The sequence below is a fragment of the Atractosteus spatula genome, chromosome 14, assembly GCF_055471065.1.
Source record: "Atractosteus spatula isolate fAtrSpa1 chromosome 14, fAtrSpa1.hap1, whole genome shotgun sequence".
Taxonomy (NCBI): Eukaryota; Metazoa; Chordata; class Actinopteri; order Semionotiformes; family Lepisosteidae; genus Atractosteus; species Atractosteus spatula.
Genome location: NC_142719.1, coordinates 18,568,788 through 18,592,030, shown reverse-complemented (window position 1 = coordinate 18,592,030; position 23,243 = coordinate 18,568,788). Strand labels below are relative to the sequence as shown.

At 44.8% G+C, this 23,243-nt stretch overlaps 1 protein-coding gene across 4 annotated transcripts in view; it reads left to right on the top strand.

The window, feature by feature from the left end:
• The window catches only part of slc44a2 (solute carrier family 44 member 2 (CTL2 blood group)), a 47,283-nt gene extending 27,488 nt beyond the window's left edge, over window positions 1-19,795 (top strand). For 2 of the 4 annotated variants that reach the window (XM_088931507.1, XM_088931509.1), the window contains exons 2-22: window positions 1,804-1,852; window positions 2,207-2,280; window positions 3,082-3,166; window positions 4,776-4,860; window positions 5,245-5,361; window positions 6,209-6,269; window positions 7,774-7,897; window positions 8,835-8,918; window positions 9,036-9,148; window positions 9,611-9,742; window positions 10,119-10,218; window positions 10,307-10,399; window positions 10,550-10,637; window positions 10,974-11,236; window positions 11,660-11,754; window positions 12,116-12,219; window positions 12,802-12,875; window positions 12,982-13,052; window positions 13,148-13,236; window positions 13,653-13,737; window positions 17,726-19,795. In XM_088931507.1, coding sequence (XP_088787633.1) covers window positions 1,804-1,852; window positions 2,207-2,280; window positions 3,082-3,166; window positions 4,776-4,860; window positions 5,245-5,361; window positions 6,209-6,269; window positions 7,774-7,897; window positions 8,835-8,918; window positions 9,036-9,148; window positions 9,611-9,742; window positions 10,119-10,218; window positions 10,307-10,399; window positions 10,550-10,637; window positions 10,974-11,236; window positions 11,660-11,754; window positions 12,116-12,219; window positions 12,802-12,875; window positions 12,982-13,052; window positions 13,148-13,236; window positions 13,653-13,737; window positions 17,726-17,832 — 2,093 coding nt within the window. In that variant the 3' untranslated portion in view covers window positions 17,833-19,795. Of the gene's footprint in view, window positions 1-1,803; window positions 1,853-2,206; window positions 2,281-3,081; window positions 3,167-4,775; window positions 4,861-5,244; window positions 5,362-6,208; window positions 6,270-7,773; window positions 7,898-8,834; window positions 8,919-9,035; window positions 9,149-9,610; window positions 9,743-10,118; window positions 10,219-10,306; window positions 10,400-10,549; window positions 10,638-10,973; window positions 11,237-11,659; window positions 11,755-12,115; window positions 12,220-12,801; window positions 12,876-12,981; window positions 13,053-13,147; window positions 13,237-13,652; window positions 13,738-14,777; window positions 17,222-17,725 lie in introns of those variants that run through there. The other 2 variants (XM_088931505.1, XM_088931506.1) reach the window with 1 other exon arrangement.
• Window positions 19,796-23,243: the final 3,448 nt, after the last annotated feature.

Below are 23,243 nucleotides of genomic sequence, written 5' to 3'. Positions count from 1 at the left end.
TTACTCCTTGTCAAATCTGGTACAGGAGAGGGCAGTTATTCGGCTGATTATTGCTCTTCTGGTGAATGCTGTACTGTCGCTTTCTTCTGTGGTGGAACCAGTGGCCTGACCGCACTGGGATCTCCGGAGCTGGTGGCGATGTTCTCACGGGGAGCCTGGGAATTGAAATTGTAGCTCGCGCGGGAAACGAGGGGTGGGGTGGTGCTGTATCTAGAAAGTAATGTACCAGACCCTTTTCTGTCGGCGTGGACCAAGTGTCGGCAAGTGTTCGGTCCAGCTCGGATCCGAGTGACCCGAATTCGAGACCTGACGGAGCTCTTTCCCCAGCTGGGCAGGAGCCGGTGGGGTGAAGAGATTCCGAGAACCTGCGGGCGTGTGCTGGAGAGTTAGACACTCCTGCCTCATCCCAGCCTTGCTTGAAAACATTCCTCTGTACGGGGGAGAGATCAAAGATCAAGCTATCAGGGTGTTGACCAATTCTGCTCCATCTCGGGAGTAAACACTGATGCTATTTTTGTTTTTGTAGGAGAATCTTAAGTTTGTTTTTCCATTATACAAGAAAGTGCCTATAATGCCCTTTTACACCAGTATTGAAATATTCACTCCTTAAAGAAGGGGTGTGGAATTGTTCCACAGGACGTTTCTGTGTAAACAGCCCTGACCTTTTGTATTCAGGAGAAATGCCCTTTTTTTTAACACAGCCCAAACTCAATTTTTGGATGACTTTCATTTACACGGTTGTTTTTGGCGCTAATAGAAGCACTGCGTGCAGTGCAATCAAGATTTGTTTTTTCCTGATCCCCGCAAAGAGCAGAAGAGATGTGTGTAGAAGAAGCACTGCTGTTTTCCCTTTGGCATCTGAAACCCTGACGTGTTTGGGCACTTGGACACCAAGGCAACTCGCATACAGGATCTTCTGATCCTTTAGGACAGAATCTGTGTCCATCCAGCTGTTTGGAGGTTTGAAAAGGTTCAAACCTTTGGAGATTTAAACTGGTGAAATTAAGCCCTAAATCGGAGAGTACTGTTTGGTCTGGAATATCTCCAAAAACTGTTGCTTCTCTGTTACACAACAGAATCCCGATGCTTGATAAAGAGGATATTTTAATCTTCTCTGCTTTTTCTGATTTTCCAAGCATGCTATTCTGTGGAGTCAAAACTGCAATACTTATTACTGCACTTAAACCAGCCTTGAGGAGCCTTGGAGGCTCTTTCTGGAGACTGTTTTCCTGGAGCTTCTACTTCTAATTTCTTTTCTTGCTTTTTTGTTTAAGTGAAACCAGAGGATACATATTTAGGGAAAATCTGAAATGTGTGCTCTACCTTCCTTAATTTATCACCACAATTTCTGAGAAGAGGGATACATTTATTCACTGCCTACCGTTTTATTTTCTGATTTTAGCAGTCCTCCTTCATTTGTTTTAAAACAAAAAATGAGCATCTCTTAAAACGATAAAACATTTTCTAGTGGCCATTTAACAGCAGTTTAGCTCAGTGCTGCCTTCTGGTGTTGTGGATTAAATACTGCAGCAATCAAGAGCTTTGAAAATGGAATGACAGTCATGGCAAGAATCCGGGAGGTTTCTGCTGGGTGTGTCCCTGGGCCAGGGTTTCATTTAGTGCGATGCAGGGCAGGGAGAGAAAACACAAGCTCTGTAAGCATTAGTAATAAATTGCCGAGTTAAACGCAAGATGACTTTTGGGCTCACAGAGAAAGAATCAATAAGTCAAGACAAGAGATATAGTAGTTCTGTGGGTTTGTGTTTTCTGTCTTTAAAGAGTTTATTTTCTTTATTTCTGCAGGGGAACCGCAGAAGTATGACCCCAGTTTTAAAGGACCCATTCATAACCGGTAAGAGAGAGGAAGTGTGGGCTGGTGGTCAGTGTGGGGAGACTGGGTGGAGGGGGTGTTACTTAATCTAAAGGTCCAGTAGCTCAGGGGTTCCCAGTCTTGGTCCTGGGTTCCTCCACACCTGAACCCTTAATAGACTGAATAACAGGTTTCATTTGAATGTTGGAGTTCCTTAACTACAGCATTGAAGTCACTTAAAATCTCAAACCTTTGAGTAGAAGCAGCCATTCAGCTAAGGACTAGGTAAGGACCTGGGCTACAGTAAAGTGATCCAGCAGGCATAGGGGTCCCCAGGACTAGGATTGGGAACCCCTGCGGTAGCACTAACTAGACTCTCCCCTTGCCCTCCCCCAGGGGCTGCACTGACATCATCTGCTGCATCCTCTTCATCGTCGCCATCGTCGGCTACTTTATCGTGGGCATCGTGGGTAAGTGTGAGATGGGACTGGCGCCATGGCTCTGCTGCTGGCGCAAGAGGGCACTCGGCTCTATCCTCCAAGGGCACCAGGCGCTTGTCCGGACACGCATTCATTCCCTGTACCTGTGCCTACCTCTGCCAGGCTAGTACAACGTGATCTCGAAGTTTCTTCATCTGAAATTCCTTGCTTACTGTAGTTGATAAGATAAGATAAGATCACTTTATCGGCCATACACAATTTCTTGCATTAAGAATTTCTTTTCACATACCCCAACTTGCTCTCCGTGAGACGCACAGATGGACAGAGAGAAGCCTGGGGTCAGAGCACAGGGTCAGCCATTTATACAGCGCCCCTGGAGCAGCTGGGGTTAAGGGCAATGCTCAGAGGCCCAACAGAGTAAGATTCCTCTGCCGGCTGCGAGATACAAACCGGTAACCTTCCAGCCACAGAGCCACCGCATTGCAGACAAACTCATCTTGACAGCTTTGAGTTATTTGAACCAATATGATTTGATCTTGAACAATTATCATTTTCAATTCATAAACTGCTTGAGACTTCAGAAATGTATCAGATACATGGAAATAATTTAAAATGTGAAATAAGTGACTAGACAAATCCGTTCTGGTATTCAGACATTGACTGGGTGTATAAATGCTCTCCTGGGGTGTCTGAGCTATTTGGTGCCACCCTGCACCTGTGAACAGCTAACAGGGCAACTTCAATGGGATACAGCTGATTGCTCATGTGGAGAGGCAATTCACTGGAGCTCCTGCTGTTGTTCTAATGGTGTCCCACTATGTCTTTGCCCAGCCTGGTCTCAAGGTGACCCAAGAAAGGTGATCTACCCCACTGACAGCAGAGGGCAGTTCTGTGGGCAGGCTGGCACCCCACTGGAGTGAGTATCACTGCACTACTCTCTCGGTCTCTGCTTTTCGGGTATATGTACTTCTTAGTCCAGTTTAGAAACGATGGTTGTTTCCGTTATTTAGGTCCTTTATTACAGAAGGACCTGAAATGCTGTTAAAGACTAGTTCTTGCAATCATTGTCATGTCATTTGCCAAACTACTTTATACCATACGGTGTCGCAGGAAGCCAGAGCCTACCTGGCACGCAACAAGCAAAAGGCAGGGTACACCCTGGATGAGATGCTAGTCCATTGCAGGGCAAGTGTAAGCCAATCGTACATGGGGACAATTTGGAGGCCACGGTAAAGGCAGGGGATATTTGGCCTGGACACCGGGATGACTCTCTACTCTTATCGAGAAATGCCCAGTGATCTTTAATGACCACTGATAGTCAGGACCTTGGTTTAACACCTCATCCAAAGGATGGCATCCACTACAGTATAATGTCCCCGTCACCTATACTGGGGCATTAGAACCCACACAGACTGCAGGGTGGGCACCCCCTGCTAGTCCCACTAACGCCACTTTCAGCAGCAACCATAGATTCCCAGGAGGTCTCCTATCCAGGTATTGACTAGGCTCAACCATGCTTATCTTACTGGGTAGCCAATTGAGAGCTGCAGGCCTGCAATCATTGTAATTACAATTAATTTATTTAATCAATATCCAAAATCCATATACTTGAATTTTCCAAAACCATGCATGCATGAATAGGGGTAGGTTTCTCTGGATGCCCAGTATAGTTTCTTTTGCAAAATTTTGCAAAGATGCTTTTTGTACACAGAGGCAACAGTGTGCTTTACTGACTTGGGAAGCATCTTAAAAACCTGTCGAGAGTTAAGAGTTCTTTTTTTTTCTGAGAACCAAGAAATTTATACCTCAGGACTCCTGTTTGGGGGGTTATGGATGTAGTGATGTACTTCAGCTAATCCTTCTTAAACTGTTGAACCTCTTTTGTCATCAGTACCCTAGAATGTAAGGAAGAGCATTGAACTTGTGCATTTTTCACTGGTGCCTGGTCCTGAAGAAGCAGGCAGTGTCTGCATTTTTTCTAGCTCTCTTTAAAGCACAAGAAACCCAAGAAGTTGCAGCTCATTACTGTTTAAGAGCCATTTTACTGGAGAATTTACAGATGCACTGTTCCTCCTGTATTAGGATTGGGAATCCCCGATTAAGGCCTAATTTTTAATTCTTAGACCTTAATGTCCACAGGTTTCATACTCTTCATTAAAAGCTAGGATCTGCAGCCTGGGTGCAAGAACGCAAGCCCTGCAGCTTTAAATTGTCAACAAGCAGAGACCGGGAAAGCTTAATTAAGATGCTTAATCCAATTAAGTTGTTGGGAGCTCAGCAAGTTGACGACCAGGAGACACTAGTTTTCCAGAACCAGAACAGTAGACGCCCAGTCCAAAGAACCCAGATCAGGCAGTCCTGATATTCTTTAAAGGCCAAACAGGATTAAAACTCCACTTATTTCTTTAGAATCCAGTCTTTTAAAGGGATGGAAAGCCAATGGGTGGTCATTAAGTAAACGAGTGTTTCTCTGCTCCCTGTTTGTTCTAACAAGGCCTTGGCTTTGCATGTTTCTTTATTTCCAGGAAAAAGGGGAACCTGTTCTACTTCAACATCATGAAGTGTGCCAGCCCTCTGGTCCTGCTGGAGTTCCAGTGTCCCACGACGCAGGTGAGGTCCATCACCCATGTGACCCTTGACCTCTCTTCAGGAGGTCCTGAACGCAAACGCTCAATGGGAGTATCGAAACCGTACGAAAATGTCTATTATTTTTTGATAACGGAACAGACTTCAGTTTGTAACAGTGGAACAGTTAACTACCATATGACTAGAAATGTAGAAGTGCAATTTGGGGTTTTGTTTCCCAGAAAGGCAAATGTCCAGTGATTGCACTGTAGTCATATATGAACGAAGCACTTGGCTATTGCACCTGCCAACACTGAGAACTGTCCTGTGCCAGCTTTCAGATTAAGATTTTCGAAGTGGGCAGTGGCCCATGTTCAGGGTGACTCGAGACGGTGCTAAGTGGCTGATGTGTGACTTCCCTTTTGGCAGATCTGTGTTGATGAGTGTCCGGATCGCTTCATGACGCTACTGAAGGCCTACACAAACGCAGCAGACCTGGAATACTATCAGAAATTCTGCAAGGAAAACATTGTTTCTTCTAAACTGGTGAGTTGCACCTGCAAAAGAAGGAGGCCTTTGAGTGGAAGGTGGGCAGGCCCTGGGGGGGACTCAGTCATTCAAGTGTTGAATGTCACACCATGGACTCAGTCACACCAGTGACGCTCTGTGGCGTGCGAGGCACCTACTTTGGTTTTATTTCTCCTTTTAAAACAACCTGGATTGCCAGCTTTATGATATCGTATCTCCAGCCAGTGTGAAGTTGCCGGTTGTTTATGACTGAGCCCATGGCTGCAGCTCATGAGAGAATGTGGGCACATCCTCCTTTTGGAGCCATTCCTTTCTCTGGGTCGAAATTCAGGATTGCTCATTTTCTGTTGGACCCACCCAGTTTGGAATAATTGAATGGACACGTGAAAAATTGGCTACTATGAGTCCTGTGACCACCCCCAGGGGAGATTCCTTGAGAGAGAGAGAGAGCCCATGTTGTCGAATGCCGCCCTATGGTAGTGAGGGGTCCCAGCTGCTGTGCACTAGTCAAATGACCCTGGCTCGAACCTGTGATCATTGAGCTCCACCTGTACCTTTAACAGTGGAACCAGTCTGGAGGCCCTAGTTCTCTTTTCTGGGCCACTCCAGTGAGCCTTGCAGCTCACCCTGTATATTAAAGGTCAGTTAAGCCAGTAATCTGCTCAGTTAAGAGACCTCTGGCTCTTGAGGGCCGAAGGGGACTTGGATCTCGGTCCCAGCTCTCCAAATCAAGCAGGTGATGAAACGGATCGCCTGCTTGATTGATCAGGGTGAAGTTGCTCCAGATCCCCAGAGCTCAGCCCCTGCTCCTAGCATCATCCCGTGTGCAGATGTGTTTGCGACAGCCATGCTTTTTGTCTTGCAGACGGCTGTGGAGGTTCTGAGGGACGGTCTGTGTCCAGCCATGCTGACCCCCAGTAAGCCATGTGAGTACCAGCTTGACCCCTGCTGAACAGGCGCTTGTTTTCCGAAATTCGTGCCAACACTCTGGGGAGTAAACCCTTTGGGGGTGTTCTTTTACTGTTCTTTTCAAAGCGAACCGCTACTATCAATGTGTTTCTGTTTAGACTCTACTACATTTCTGAAGACCTGAATACCAATGGTAAAACTTTGCAATACAGTGGCTTTCAAAAGTATTCACGCTCTTGGACTTGACCACTTTTTATTGCGTTACAATATGAAATCGCCCATCCATCCATTTTCTACCTGGTTCTTCCACTTCAGGGCTGCATGTGATTGCAGAGCTTATCCTGGCAAATAAGGGGCGCAAGGCGGGGTACACCCTGGACACACAGACGCACATGCATACTTGCACTGTTTGCCAATTTTCCCAGAAGCCAGTTGACCTACTTTACCCGTATATCTTTGGTCTGAGAGGATCGGGTGGAAACCCATTTAAACCCGGGGCTATATAATAACATACAAACTCCACGCAGACAGCACCACAGGTCCAGAATTGAATCCTGAGCCCCAGCGCAGCAAGGCGGCAGTGCTAACCACTCTGCAACTGCACTGCCCAATGTGGAATCATAATTTAATTGTTTTTTTTTCCATGGATTGACATGAAACGCTTTAATACTGCTTAAGTGAAAACAAAATTCTACAGATCCTCCTCAGTTAATTATAACTAGAAAATAAACACTATACACACTGGAAGGCTTGGTGATTGTCCAGGGTATTATTACCACAGTCATGAACTGGAGCTTGGAAATGGATCAACTCAGCTTTCGCATACCTAATCCCCCTCAGATCCAACTGAAGTGATTGATAAATCCATCTGCTATATCTTTCTGGGACCATAGGCCATTTTTAAAGGCATAAAAAGCTACTTGTGCATAGGACACAAGCGCTTGGTTACGTCACGGCAGCCTGGAACTCTGGCCCCGTGACTGAAATGTTGCAGGTTCAATTTGCGGATGGCACACTGCTGTTGTACCCTTGAGCAAGGTACGTTAGTTCATTAAAGTGCTGGACGGTATGATTGCATTTACCCAGGTAAACGACTTGTATCAGTACCCAAACACGGTTGAAATAATAATCACCAGAAGCTGGGCTCCCTTGGGGCAGGACTGAGATGCTCTTCTATGTAGTGCTGTTCTGAGCTGCTTGCTGGAGCTGGGGCCCATCTGATTGAGAATTTAAGGTTTCCAATGCTGTGGGTCTTAAGTGAAGCCACTGACGGTCCCAAGTTCTCATGTACCATTTTGCGAATGCGACCCATCGGTTTTCTTAGATAAGTCTTTTTCTTTGTTAAACTAGCCCTACACCTGGGTAACGAGATAATTGGACCAAGTTATGCCTTAACTGGTACGGTTTATCCCCCACACAATCTCAGATGTTGAAAGTTTAAGGAGTCTGATTCTCTAGGACCCTGAGGCCAGGAGACGGGGAACCTCCGTGTCTAAATTCTCTCTCCCCTCCGGCTGCCAGTCAGTCGCAGGTGCTTCCCCGCTCTCAAGACGAGTAAGGGGGTGATCACGGTGGGGAACGACACCACGTTCAACGACGGGCGAGGGAAGGTGCGCAACGTCACCGAGCTGCTGGAGGGCGCCAAGTGAGTCCGGCCAGCCGCGGCCCTCCTCGTGTTTCACTGAAGCCCGGCACACTCCCTCCGGCCTGCCGCCAGCTCCCCAGAGGACTGGCCCCCTCCCACTCTTCAGCACTTTCTCATCCCTGCAGGCTCCCACTGAACAGTAGTTAGATCCATTGCTGATTTAACCAAGTGTCAGGATCCTTCACTTCCACCAGTCTGTTCCTACAGCTTCCCCAGGCCTGGACTATCTCACCCGTGTGCCGATAGATTGTCGCCAAACTGCACGATTTCTCCCCGAGTGCTGACTGCTGGAAAGCAGCCGTCTTCACCGCCTCACAGTGCAAATAAATGCACTATGTAGACTTATGTAGTGTCTCATTGTTTTTAGGGCATCCAAATTCTAAATGTATAAGTTTAACAGTGACAGGTTATCTGGCTTCCATTAATAACCATGCAATTAGTTGTTCTAGTCAGGGCCACTTACTGTAAGGTTACCATATTGGTGCAGAAACGTTCTCAATAATGCACGCTATGCATTGTATGATACTCATCCCAATTTTCCAGGGATTTTGCTGTTGCTGTCTGGTGCAGTAGAAAACTTTCCCAGTACTGGTAGTGTTGTCTCAATTTACTGGCCCTGAAGCTTGTATGGCAAAACCCGGGCCCATTTTCTTGATAGGAGGAACTTCTGGCTTCTGTGCAGGGAGGTATAAACTCTCGAATGAGCTGAGCTGTTCATGTTGGCTCACAGCAGTCAAAAGCAAATAAACTTTAAACAATAAAGAATAACTCTATGTAGGTTTGTGAACACATGGGGATTAATCTTAAAGAAATGAGCGTGTGGGCACAATCCTGTTCTGCCCTGGATCTAATTTGCCGGAGTTCAGTAGCTTGCGGAGTGAACTGAACTCCCACCTGAGCTCTTCTGAAATGACTAAGGGTCGTGTTGCTTCTACAGGAAAGCCAACATGGTGCTGGAGGCGCGACAGGTGGCCATGAAGATCTTTGAGGACTACACACAGTCCTGGTACTGGATTCTGCTGTGAGTGTCCTCTCTCTCTACCTCCTTTTCCTTCCAACCCCTCCAGCTGGGGAAAAAAAAAAAATCAGAATGACTTCTTTCCAGGCCAGGATTCTAATCCTCTCTGTTTCTGTGCAGTGGCCTGGTCATCGCCATGATTGTCAGCCTCATCTTCATCGTGCTTTTACGGTACCTCGCAGGCATCATGGTCTGGATCATGATCATCTTAGTCATCCTCGTCATTGGCTACGGTACGCCATCTGACCTCTAGCTCTTATTAGGCCACCTATTGTAGGTGACTGTAATATAATACCATCTTCAGCTGCTAATATCCTTTTATGCTGAAAGGATCCATGAGCGCTTTAGCCAGCAGGAGATCAGGGGTCACTGCAGTGCAGTAGGACTCCAGTGGATGAGATAAGGAGGTCAGATTTGCAATGTCCAAACTGGAATTTTAGCTGACTATTCCTAAAAGCTCTCTCTTGACCACGGTTACACTTTGTCCGATTGCACTGTGATAGTTGGGCAGTTGCTCAAACATGAATAACCACAGCAAGTCCTCTCATATTGGAGAATGGACATGGGGACTTTTAGATATTGTATTGCCAGGACACTCCTGATTGGACAAGGGAGTGTGGAGATGGAAAATGAATTCCTGTTATTTCAAGCTCATTGCTCTTTTGATGCAAGATCTCGGTTCTTGGATTTTCCAGGAATCTTCCACTGTTACATGGAGTACGCTTCTCTGAAAGGCGTCCCTGGGTCGGACGTCTCCATCAAGGACCTGGGCCTGCAAACTGACTTCGCCGTGTACCTGCAGCTGAGACAGACCTGGCTGGCTTTTAGTGAGTCCACCCATCTCAATTCCAGGACCCTCTCTAACCCTCCTCCCTTTTCAAGAGCTCGATCCCCTTCCCCCACCTTTCTCTGCTCCCATGATCCTCTTCTTCCGCTCTAAGAACTGCTCCTAAGTCTGCAAGACGGCCTGGGAAAGAGTGATGAGACCTCATGCTAAATGAGTGTACCTGCGGACCCTTCGTCATAAAGAAATGTAGTTGTTTAAAACATTCTGCGAGACGCTTGAGGTCTTTGTTTAGATTGCACAGTGAGGTTAAAGAACAAAAATCTGGTGCTGGACTTTGAAACGGGTGGAAATTGGTTTTCCCTCTCTAGCCGGTCTGCTGTCCTGACACCACCCCGCTCCTTTGCGTTGTATTGCAGTGATCATCCTGTGCATACTGGAGGTGATCATCATTCTGCTGCTCATCTTCCTCCGCAAGCGCATCCTCATCGCTATCGCTCTCATCAAGGAAGCCAGCAGGTAAGCGATTCGCCCGTCGTGCACGAAGCTCTTCCGTTGCCCCGCACTCCAGCACAACCACAGCGACTCGCACCTCTTTTCTTTGCAGGGCGATCGGTCATGTGATGTCATCGCTGTTTTACCCACTGTTGACCTTTGCCCTCCTGGCCCTGGTCATTGCATACTGGGCCATCACAGCTGTGTATCCTTTTGAGAGGGGTGACCTCTGACCCCTTTTGTCTCTCTAATGTCTGCAAGATCAATGGCTTGTGGTTCAATGTCTGTCTGGCTAATTATTTGAGGCACACACGCCTTGCGGCCTGCGTTTTGTTTCCTTAGCTGCAATTCCTAGCTTCCTCTCGACCTCCAACGAGCCCGTTTACAAAGTGTTTGCTAATGAGACTACGTGCAACTACAGCAGGAGCACCTGCGATCCCGAGGTGAGAAAGCCGGCTTCCAAAAACATCCCGTGGGGACGGGGGAGGGAAACGAGAGCATTTCTGCTGGAGATGAGATATTTAAAGTCGGGGATTCAAGAATACGCCACACCCTTTCTCTGAAGGCTGTTGACCCCATTTTGAAATTGACAAAGCAAGCTTTTAAATTTAAAAATGTCATAAGCCCTCCATCCAAGATGCCCTCATACCAAACTAGCCCACAATCCTAATGTGGGATTGAAGGACAGATATGGTTCTGGACTGGCAGAGCACACGGATTGCAATAGCTGGGTTTTTGGTAGCCGGGTCGGTAACGGACTGCCCGTGCTTCTCCCACAGACGTTCAACACCACCAACATCCGAAAGCAGTGCCCCGACGCCGAGTGCCTGTTCGCCTTCTACGGCGGGGAGTCCTACTACCACAAGTACCTCATTGCCCTGCAGTTCTACAACGTCTTCCTGTTCTTCTGGTGCGCCAACTTTGTCACGGCGCTGGGCCAGATGACGCTTGCGGGGGCGTTTGCCTCCTACTACTGGGCGTTCAAGAAGCCCGACGACATGCCCACTTTCCCCGTCTTCTCCTCCCTGGGCCGGGCGCTCAGGTAAGAGTCGCTTGTGCCCCATCATGACCAAATGCAAGGCATCCCCTCACCGTTTTAAAGATGTGCGCGACGGGGAAGTTTGTGCCTTCACCTTGCTGGGCACAAGTTGCCCATTTGCTATATTTGTAAAACATCCTTAAATTTAGAAAAACCTCAGCTACCAAACAAGGCAAGACCAATCGATTTCCAATGTTCCTAAAAATTGAGCGGTCGCTCAACGCACAGTACAAACATGGTAAAATCAAATTTCTGTCACGGTGTATGATCTAGTTTCTCACGAGGCTTTCTGAATGTGCCATTGTGGAATGAGTGAGAGAATACAAGTTCAAATAACACAGCTTGTGTTATTTGGGCATATCTAGGAAACAGGTGTATCGCAAGTTGGTGATGCTAGTTCTGTTGTATCTTTGTCTCTCTGCCCAGGTACCACACTGGCTCCCTGGCTTTTGGATCTTTAATCTTGGCCATTGTCCAGGTCATCCGGGTTCTGCTGGAATACCTGGACCATAAACTCAAAGGTGAGTCGGGAGAGGTGGAATTAGCCCAAGGATATTCCCATCCATTCCATGGCTAGATTCCTGCCATGTTAGAGGACTCAATTAAAGCAATTAATTTGAGTTAAATAGTGCAAAATTTAGCTGTGGGGCATCATGGCTCTGGACTGGAAGGACTGGTTTTCTGCAGGACAAGTACCATTCTTGATGTTGCAATTAAAATTTGAGAAATCTGTTGTGTTCAAGTATTCCAAAGAAAAATTGGTGCCTATGGTCGAGGGTAATTCCATCCGAGTGACTGAATGGACACGGGCGGTTTTTCGAAAATGCCAGCGATTTTGCTTTGGCCCCTGATGTTTTCTGGGTGTATCACACACCTTTACAGGTGCCCAGAACAAATTTGCCAAATTCCTGCTGTGCTGCCTGAAGTGCTGTTTCTGGTGCCTGGAGAAGTTCATCAAGTTCTTGAACAGAAATGCCTACATCATGGTGAGTGTATATTGAAGTGACCCTGGGGCCACCATAACCCCTGCTTTGAGCAATGGAAGCTGAAAGAAATCAACATCTAAACTGAAACCTTAAATACTTGCACTTGTAGTACTTGTCAGCATTACAGTATGGTAGAATGTACAGGAGATTTAAATTATATCCGTCATTTACTTGATAGAGACTAGTCTCCAAGTTTCTGGAATATTGCATCAGATGTATACAGAGTAATTTTCAAAGATTCTGTGTTGATAATTCTTCTTTTCTGTGCAGGTTAGAGCACAGTATAAACTAGGGATTTGAACAAACTTGAGTAACCGCATGAACCTTACGATCTGCCAATTGAATTGCTTTGTAATTTTAAATAAAACCATGAAACCTTTGATAAACCAGTTTTGGATCGTTTATGCTCAATTTACACATTTTAATGTCTTTCAGGCATCTTTTAAAAAGTCTATATTGAATGTCCAGGTTTACAGTACAACTGACAGTTTACAAACAGCCTGAGTGGCCAGACTCTAGTGAAACGAGACTTTTTTGCATTGCGGTTTACAAGAACATCTGCCGTTTTGTTTTTTTGTCTAGATCGCAATTTACGGAAAAAACTTCTGCACCTCGGCCAGGGATGCTTTCTTCCTCCTGATGAGGAACATAGTGAGGTGAGATGGGAAGGGGGAGGTGTACCTACGCAGATGTCCCCATGCGGCCTGGCCAGGGTAGCTTGGGCTGAACTCTCCATGTCAATCTGTTTCTCGCTGGTTTCAGGGTGGCCGTCCTGGACAAGGTGACGGACTTCCTACTGTTCCTGGGGAAGCTGTTGATTGTCGGGCTTGTTGGTAAGTTGAATGCGAGATCCCCCTAACATCGCTGTTCCTTCGGGAATGTGTGTTAATTTATAACCCATGATCCAGTCCTGACCTCTTTTTTGCAGGAATCCTGTCTTTCTTCTTTTTTTCGGGGAGAATCAAAGCCATTGAGAACACCTCTCCAAACCTCAATTATTACTGGGTCCCCATCTTGGTGAGTGTGCCGGGAAGCGCCTGTCATTAATGGCGATTTATCTGAGAATGAGTTTCATGTGAGGGGAAGCCAATTCGTCCTACCCTGGTAGTTTGGCAGCTCCTGGTCTTTTTGCCTGAGTTTGGAAGTGGTTCTGACCTTGAGCCCTTGTCGTGGTTAGAATACAACATAGTAGAGAAACTTAAAATTTGCTAAAATGCATTGGTTTTTATGAATCTGAAATTTAGTAGCTTCTTCAGTTAGCATTATTTATTTGATTGTTTTATTCAAGCTATATTGTAAAGTATTGTTTATTCAGTACTGTATTGTAATACTTGTACATTAACAACTTGACCTTTTCTGAATTTCATTGGCGTTTTGAGTAACATGAGAGGCAGTGGCTGAGTTGGGTCTCTCTTTGTCTCTGGTCTCCTTAGACGGTGATAGTCGGCTCGTATCTCATCGCTCACGGCTTCTTCAGCGTCTATGCTATGTGTGTGGATACGCTGTTCCTCTGCTTCTGTAAGTACGCCTTCTCCATTGTGAACGGATTTGCATCCTCCTTGCAGGACCGCTTGGTCTCGTGATGACACATAGCCCACACAGGTTTCCTTGCAACAAATTATTCCGGGAAACGAGCAAGGAGGCTCGAGTGCAAAGCAACGTCGCTTATTCATCACTCTGAAATCTCGAGAGGGCAGTTGAGCTGGCATGGGGGAGATGCTCAGTAAAAGGGACCTTTTTTGACAGCGATCCCAAAGGAGAACTGTTCCTGTGTTTGTCAACTCCCGACGGTGCATGCCTGCACAGACTATCTCCCTTTATTGGAGTAGGCTTATCCTTCATAAAATCTACTGTACGAGTACAGGGTCCTTGCGTGTTAAGATCGTGTGGCGATGATCGGCTTGAGTAGAAATAGCCACCCAGCATTCGCTTTAATAATAGAACTGTGCAGCTGAATCTCATTGCTCAGCACTGTGACTGTTCAAGAGCTGTCCGTACTTCATTGGGTCTTCTGTCCAGTTTTTTAAATATCGAATCCATAAACTGCTGATTGTACACAGTGAAACGGGCATTGAGGTTAATCTCGCCAGTCTCCATGTAGGAAACAAGGGGGGTGCAGCAATTCTGATTTTAGCGCAGAACATTCATGCGGTCTTCAGCGTCGGAATGGCAAGTCTCAGAGAATGCATGGTGCCTGTTTCACTAATTCAAGTTTGTGGTCTTGGGACAGTGGCGCACATAATATGATCGGGGGGTTAACTTTTTATCTCCTGCACTGTTCTACTTCTGATACTGCTGATAGCACTGCAAGTTCTGCCTTTCTTCTATCTTGATTTTAACCAATCTGCATGTTTTACAAGTGTACTAACAGTGTGGAATCCCTAATGACATGCCTTCCTTGTAAAATGCAGATTGGCTCAAACTCTGGCAAAAATGATGGGACTTATCCTGGCTTTGCTTCTGACTCTTTTTTTCTATCTTTTTTTCCCCACTCATTTCTTCCCTTCCACCCCTGCCTTGTATTAACAAATGCCTGAACACCTCCCCCTCCTCGTAAGGTGAGGATTTGGAACGTAACGACGGTTCCGAGGAGAGGCCATACTACATGTCTTCCGAGCTCCATCTGATCCTCTCCAAGAGTGAGCCTAGAGAGGAGGAAGAACCGCAAGCTGAAAAACCTGATGAGGCCCAGGAGTAGCCAAAGGGAACTGTGGGGAGGCGATGTTATCTCCCCCTGGTGCTCTGGAGGCACTATTGCAAGAAGCTACCCCACCTCTTAAAGAGAACACCCTTTATTGCAGTGTTGGATTTTTCATTCAGCCTGAAGCAAATGCTTCTCTTGGATTGTACCAAAGTGTGTCTGTGGGGGAAGCTTGGCTGTACTGCGTCTTAAGGATTTAACCCACACATTCCAACCCTTTTCTGTGGGCGACTGGTGTCTATCTTGATTTAATTGCTAAGATGGATGGTGGATTTGGGATAGCAGGTTAAGTGTGGGGTGCATGAATGTAGAAATAGAATACCCCCCCCCCTCCTTTTCATAGCTGAGATGGTACCGGTACCTTCCTTTCAACAGTAAATTAAGATGTCCTGAAGTTTCCCTCACTCCTCTTACCCTTTTCACTCCCTCAGACTAAAGTGTTCAGAAAAGGGCTTTGCCTTCTGAATACTTCCTGTGTGATAGAACAGTATCTTGTTCCATCACTGTGTAGGAAAAACCTTGGATTGTGATCATATAGCAAAAGTTACAGGTGTCTGTGCTCAAGTGCTAGTAGCTAACCTGTCGCTGAATTTCATCCAGCCTTGTCTTGTAGAATCTCAGCCTGTTGGGTAGGTTGTGGTTGACAGATGTACAGTAGATGGTATGCTCAAGGCTTGTGCCCTTTGGAAATGAGAAAAAGATTGTTCGCACAGAATGGCGTTGGGATTACTGGAATCTGCAAATTCTAAAATTCAGGACCCACCTCTTGCACATCATGCTTGAGTGTAAAGTCACAGGGGAAACAGCCCAGTAATGGACAAGTATACTAGCTCTTTTGCTAAGCATCCAAAGATCTCTGGTTTTCTTTTGAACATGGAACCAAGGAGCCTTGTGTAAATATGACCCAGGATAGCTCATGTGCCTAATCTTTAGTGTCATATTTTCTCTTCAGTGTGGGTGTTGATATATGCAAAGCTACAGCTGCCACTTCTACTTAGGTATATGTTTTTTTTTCTGGGTCACAGTCCTGATCCCATTCTGAGCCTCTAGACCAGAACATGGTGGCTTGTCTGCACTCTGACATGCTTGTACGTCTGATTTTCTATGCATCAGCTTCTAATACTCATGATCCCAGGGTCTTTAAAAGACCTTATTCATCACGGTACTTTACAACCAGTTACAACGTCTCTACTTTGCCACAGGGCACAGGAATATTTCAAGATCATTTGCTCAAAAGGAAAATAGTTTCCTAACAATTTTACTCTATTTGTAAAGATCTGCACGATCATACAATTCTCTAACAGTAGCACCAAATTCTTTCAATGCGTCTTCCACAAAGCTAGCTTCCTCATGCGTCCGATAAAAGATCCAACATTTGTCACTACAGGAAACAATAACTGTCCCATCTGCCGACTGCAAAGGGAATTGTATGATTTGTTTGTGGCCTCGTTTGAACGGCTTCTGGTTTTCTCCATCTGCAAAGTATAAAATCTCATGAGCACTAAAAAAGCCTAAACAATCAGTCTTTGCTTTGTACCAGACTCCAAACTGAATTCCATTAGAGTTGTTTTCCTCCCTGCTTGTAACAGGGAATGAAACGGATTCATTTTTTGGTACCTGAAATTCTTTTAACATAGATTTCTGGAACAGGGATTAACATTTTTTGCAAACCGAAAGACCTAAGATCGATTAAGTTCTTCAGGTCATGCTATTGATCCTTAAACCACTCCCACGATGTAAGAGGTGCATTGGAGATGGGTGGACCTGGATGAACCAATCAAATGCTTGAGGGTGTGTCCGTAAGTGCTCTCCAATCCCCTTCTATTCTCACATTCATTGTACAGTATGTGAGAGATGGAGGACTCGGGGTCAACTTAGTCAATACACATAATGTATTTCAAAGACTGTCGCTTCATCCGTTGAAAAGATTAGTTTCAGGAAAGTTCGTTTTTTCTACAGGTCCATTTTAGATGTGCTTGGTCCCCTGAAAAATGAGCTTTTTGAAATGCAATCCTGGAAAAATATCCTAATATTTGTCCAGATAATCATCCAATTTCATATTAAGAAAAAGCCATAAAATGCTACAACCTGTGAGGAACTGGGTTTTGATTAAGTTTCAACAATATGGAATGGATCTTGTTTTAAAAAAATATACAATTAAGCACCTTGTTTGCCTTGGAACACTGATTGACACTGTAAATGCAATCTAATGCAGCCTTTTTGGCCCTCTAACCTCTGACTGTGCCATTACTAATCCTTGTCTGCATGCTGTAATCTTTATTAAAACCCAGCATCTTTCGACTCTGCGTTTCCTGCTTGTTTCTCTGGGAATAGGGGGGTTTCTACAAAAATTGAATTGATGATTCAGAACAGACTTTAAGGTTTAACTTGGAAGGTGTGAAGGCCGCTTAAACTGAAATTATTAATATTCAAGTGGACTTTTTGTGCTGGTATTTCAGGGGTTTTTCGCCCCATACTCAGTCACTCAAGCAGGGGGCAGGTTTTGAGCTGGTTTGGATCGATGTTCAAGCGCTGATCAATCCAATCTCCCCGTTGGGTTGGGAGTAGGAAGAGAACGAGTCTCCCTGTGAAGCTTGGCTGCACCGTAATTCAAAGTAAAATTGAAGACCTCAAGGTGAATCTGAAGATGAGAGAAGTGCAAAAAAGGACTCTAATCCCCAACGCCGCCCCCCCCACCATCCCTTTAAAAGTAGGACTAGTGTCTCCACTTGAAGATGCAGCACTCACCCTCTTCCCTTCTGCCTCTCCCTGTCTGTCTCCGGCGCGCTCTCTCTCTTTCCACAGTGGAGGACCTGGAACGCAATGACGGCTCCCAGGAAAGACCCTACTACATGCCTGAGGCTCTGCTCAAGATCCTCAAAAAGAAGAACGAGGAAAAAACCGTGGGATAGCTCCAGGCTCTGCTTTCCGCCACCCCACGCAGAGTGAACAAGCCTGCCCTCCCCGGATGCCCGTCTCTAATTTTTATGCCATTGGACGCAATCGGTTTCTTCTGTCCCTGCCTGGTGCGCAGTTTCCTCTGCTGCCAGATCTTTTGGAAACCGCAGTCTTGGACTTCAGAGACTCCACGAAATGTTTGTCTGACTTGTATTTTCTTTGCATTATCTTTCCTATCGGAGATCTGGGGGAAAGTCCACATTACTCCCTGCATCTTGGATTCATATCCAATCTTGAGACATTTGGTGGTTTTCATTCATGTACAAAATCTTCAACTACAGTGCTGTATGTTCAGATTGCAGCGTTTAAAGCATCGCTGTTTTTTACTTCAGTTTGGGTCTGTGTGATTTTGGTTTTGTCAGTAGAAGCTGGGTATAGTGGAGGGTCTTGTGACCTTTTTTTATGTGTTCTCATTCCACTAGGGGAATTTTGTAGACTGTTTCCTTAATCAGGAATTGTAACCCTGGGAACCACAAGAAAGGTCCAGTTTTTAGCCTAGCCTTAAATATATGGCTCAATTACTGCATTTAATATCACTTTATTTTTATTGATTTATTGACCAATTACCTGAAACCCTCTCTAGTGGCCCTCAGGCTATTCTTAGAATAGAGAAGCATAGAACTATATACCTGTGGGACCCATTTAAGGGTGTTTACCTGAATGCAATTTCTTGTTGGGGTGTGCCTCAGTCCACAGAGCTGATTCAGTGACAAAATTGTGGTCCTGTTTTTTTAAAGCACTGCACCGCACACTGGTTTAGCGGTACAGGAACCTGGTTGTCTTGGTGGGGGGGGGGGGAAGGGAAGAGTTATCCATCTGCCACATTAGGGAATTATGGGAAGAGTATGGGATTTGGCACCTACACAAATCTGCTGATCAGAGGGCGGGTGGCTTTTTTTCCTTTTGTTTTGAGTGAACATCCGTGATTTACCCTTGCCGATTGAAAATCTATAAGTATATAGATTTTCAGTATTGTGTATATATATTGTTCTATAAGTCAACGTCTCCCATGTCCCCCTGTTCTATAGCATTTGAGCTTTCCCACTCGGATTTTGAAAGATGGGGTGTAGTCACCCCGTTTTCTCTCATTCTTCTAAACTGTCACACCAAGATGTGGTTTGTGCCGAAACTGATCAAGGTATGGATATGGGACATTACCTGGAAGGAAGAAAACAAACACTTTTTTTAAACTTCTGTTCAGATCTGTTTTGGCAGAAATTATTAAACATTAACCATGTATTTAAAATTTATTTCATTTATACTATAGAGTTTTGTTAGCTCCACTGTTTTATTAATTCTGTACACAAACGTTCTAAGATGTTATGCTGGTATTTATTCGCAACTTCATGTCAAGGTAAGCTAAGGGAAACCTGAGGCCGGCCTAAGCGATAATGAAGATGATCGTCCCCCTTGTTTGACCTGGAAAAACAAGGATTCTGTAGAAAAAGCCTGTTTAAAGGTAAACATATTAACATGTCTGTTCTAAAAGGTCACAATATGAGCCTGTGTGCCTCAGTAGCTTGGTGTTGTGTAGTGATTCGGAGAGCTTACCCTACAGAGTTTTTCACTGGCACTCATGTCTGTACAGTCCATTAGGGAGAAGAAGTGCTTTTGGATTTCTGTTCTTGGAGGTGGACTTGTGGACCACCGAGCAAGGAGAAGAGGGGGGAGAAAAAGTGGGAAGAGAAATACTGTCTGATGTTAAACTGCCTTTGCAGATTTTTGTTGTTACTTATTTTTTAACCCATTATGCGAGATGAAGAATATGAATGTTGACTACGCGATCTGCGGTTTTAGGGGTTCACAGCGTTGCTGTACGAATGCACAGACACCCAAGTGGTAGTCCGTATGTGGGGTACGGCATTGTACAATCCATTTGTTTTGAGATGTATTAAAGTTGCCATGTGTTTAATCCAATTTTGGAGGTATGCTTGGACTGCGTGTTAATTTCAGGCTCCTCTTTTAGTCATGCCACTTGCCTGGAGACCGAATGAGATTTTGAAGTTGCTCTGAGGTTCGACTTAAACCAATGAGTAAGCAGAATAATAAATGTCTATCGTCATTTATAGGTCATTGGGATACAACACCTTTATTAAATTTACTTTCGGAATCTTGCATTGTTTTCTTTAAAAGTGGCAATGTATTCAACGAGTATCGATGTATAGATCTGATTGCCACGGAACCTCCTGATCCAGTACTGACAGGGAACAGCTGGTTCTCGGTCTGATCAGTGGCAGATCTGAACTACTGGTCACGGTAGGTATCCACTAAAAGATATGTATAACATACAACGACTGCTGAAACTCTAAAAACTTCTGAAAAATGATAGTGCTGTTTATGGGTAGTTTAGCCGACGTGCTTCAAGGCAACTAACAAAACTTAGGTTTGGTGAATATCAGTCTGGGAGCGACTCTGAGAAAGAATGAAATTTCAAGGTGCTTGAGATTATGGGCTACCCAGACTCGTACAGACGTTGCAGAGGCTTCTGTAAACTTGGGGTTGTGTGTGATTAACTAAAGGCATTTTTGCATTTTTCATTTGTGCATTTCTCGGTCCAGTCTAAGCGTTGCTCACTTGCCCCCTCTACAGGCAGAGCGGTGTCAGCAGCGAGAAGGGACTGGCCGCAGAGGGTTGCCAGAAAGGCGTGGTCCTCTCAGGGTCTGTGAGACTTTGAGAAGCGTTATCGGTACAAAAGCTGATGGTTTGTGTGAGAGCACAATGCCATGTGATATCTCTAACCACACCAACAGGGATGATTTGGGTTTTTTTAATCGTAGCAACTGATGGCTTCTTCATCTCTGGCTTAGGCAGGAATTTTGACCCTGGTATCATTGTAGTCTTAAATACCATCTAAGCATAACATTAATAGGAGCTAAAGCTACCAGCGTTAACCCTTTAATGGGCAAGTACCAAAAAACTTAACTGAAAATGTTTTACTTCTTTTTTTCTAGTGCATTTTGTCTCAAATAACATAATTACATAAGTTTTTTCAAAACTGTGTGTTTATTTTCCATTTTTCAAACTGTATCCCACAGGATACAGTGCCCATTTGGGGTATACATCTGAACTGTTTTTGGCAACTGCTCACATAGTCAAAAGAACCATAAAACTATTAAAACTCACTAATTTTTTATGTTTCATTAAAAAATGAATGCCAAACATACAATACACCCTTATCCCTACTTGCTTTGGTGTTTAAAAAATTACAACTGGTGTTAAAACTTAAAACTTACAAGTTACTCTGTTAAAAAATGAAAAATCTTACAAAAACCCCAATTCATTTGGGCCCAAAATTGCAACAGTTCATTGTTTGTTTAATACTAGTACTATGAACCTGTCCTTATGTTCAACAGTATTTCATCGAAGATGAAAGCAGTTGCATGCATTTTGTCCAGTGACAATGCAAAGCCTCACATTACACTTCTCACACATGATGGAGGTCTATCCATCAGGGCACATCCTGCATCTCCCTTTCACAGACAGAATTGGTTAGTGGCTGTTTCCATCATAGTGCATTTCATCTATAGGCCGTGGGACCTGGCTGCTTGACAACCGTCACTGGTGCATCATTCTCATTTCCTAGGGAAGGCCGGCCTCTTTTTTGTTTTTCTGGATAGATGAGACCTTTGGCAACATCTAGCCTGAAGGCCTTCAGTTTCTTCAGCTTTACTGGACCAATTGCTGTTGCGTCACGCCGATAGAGCAACCATGCATTACTGACAGCAAGGTCTATCAGTTGCCAGAATATGCAAAGGTACCACCGATGGGACTTGGCTGGAGTGCAATATAATGCAATCATTATGTCAGCCAAGTCCACACCTCCCATGTGATGGTTGTATTCTGCCACGATCTGTGGACATGGGACAGATATCTGTCTTCCCTTCTTCTTTGAGAAGCGCTTCACTTCACCTACAGGCATCACAGAAGCACATGTGCTCACCAAGGTGACTGTTTTGCTGTCAGCCCATTTGACTATTGCAAGCTGTGCATCGTTGTCAACTCCGTAATCAAAACTACCTCTTACTCTTTTCAGTAGTTCTCGATCATCTTCCAGTTTTCAGCCCATCAAACGATTCTTTCGAATGGTTCCCAAACTTCTGAGGCCCATGGAATCCTTCAAATAGGTTAGCAAGCTGAGAGATGTGAAGAAGTTGTCAAAGTAGACCATGCAGTCAGGGGGGTTCCTGACGGTTTTGCAAAGATGCAAAACTACATTGGCCCCTAAACCAAACTCTTTGAGTGGAATTTGTGTAGCACCATCAAATGTAGACTTCCCCGTGTAGACGAAGAAGTCATACACAAAACCAGATACCCCAGCGCACACAAAGATCTTAAAACCCCATTTCTTGGGTTTGGCAGGTAGGTACTGGCGCAGACTTCCAGCTTTTCGACCTTTGTAAGGCACCATCATTTCATCAATCGAGAACTGATTTTCACTTTCAATTTGAGAGCATTTCTTTCTCATATGGTCTATCACAGGCCTGATTTTCACCAGCCGGTCTTCTCAGACCAGGTTATTTTGAAAGTGAAGCATTCTGGACAAACATTTGAAGCGCTTAATTGGCATGACATCTGCTATTTTGTCATATTTTGTATCACTGGCCCAGTAATCTTCCACTGCAGCCATTTTCACTATACCCATGAACAATTTGGTACCTATGAATGCTTTGATTTCACTGATGTTGGTGTTTATGCTTCCACCAATCAGTTGACATGAGTACAGATTGGTCTGATCAGCAATTAGCTCAAAAATCTCATTATCAAAGAATTTGGAAAAATAGGTTAGTGGAGAAAAGATTCCATCTTGTGCCATTAAATATGTTGGTGTTGCAGCTAACTGGTGTTCAAAATCTGTTTTTTTCCACCTAGAAAGGAATGAAATATATAATGGTTTATTGGAAACCACTCACACTCCCCTTTTTTGCTCACTATATATTCTGTAAATAACATGTATTACTTCCATGTACACATTCTCATGGTCAGTTAGCAGTCTTGGACATAAAAGATTTTTGTCTGGTTTCCAGTCCACATGCATACATTCATGTACAGTAAGTGCACACACCCACATGAACACACAGTATATAGTGTTACTTTATCAACAATATCCTATTTATTGGTTTACATCACCTAAATTTCTTAATTTGTTTGGACGGGTGTCCTCCTTCTGCTGCCTCATCATTACAGCTACTGTCACTACTGCTATCCTCGCTGCTACTGCTGCTATCTTCTCTTCGGCCTTCTGCATCTACATAGGCTTCATCATCTTCCTCACTCGTCCCTTGCTCTGAATCTGAAGAGCCATCAGGTGGCAAGACTACTGGCTGAATCCCTCTCCTAGGCCTACTATAAAATATCTTTGTGGAAA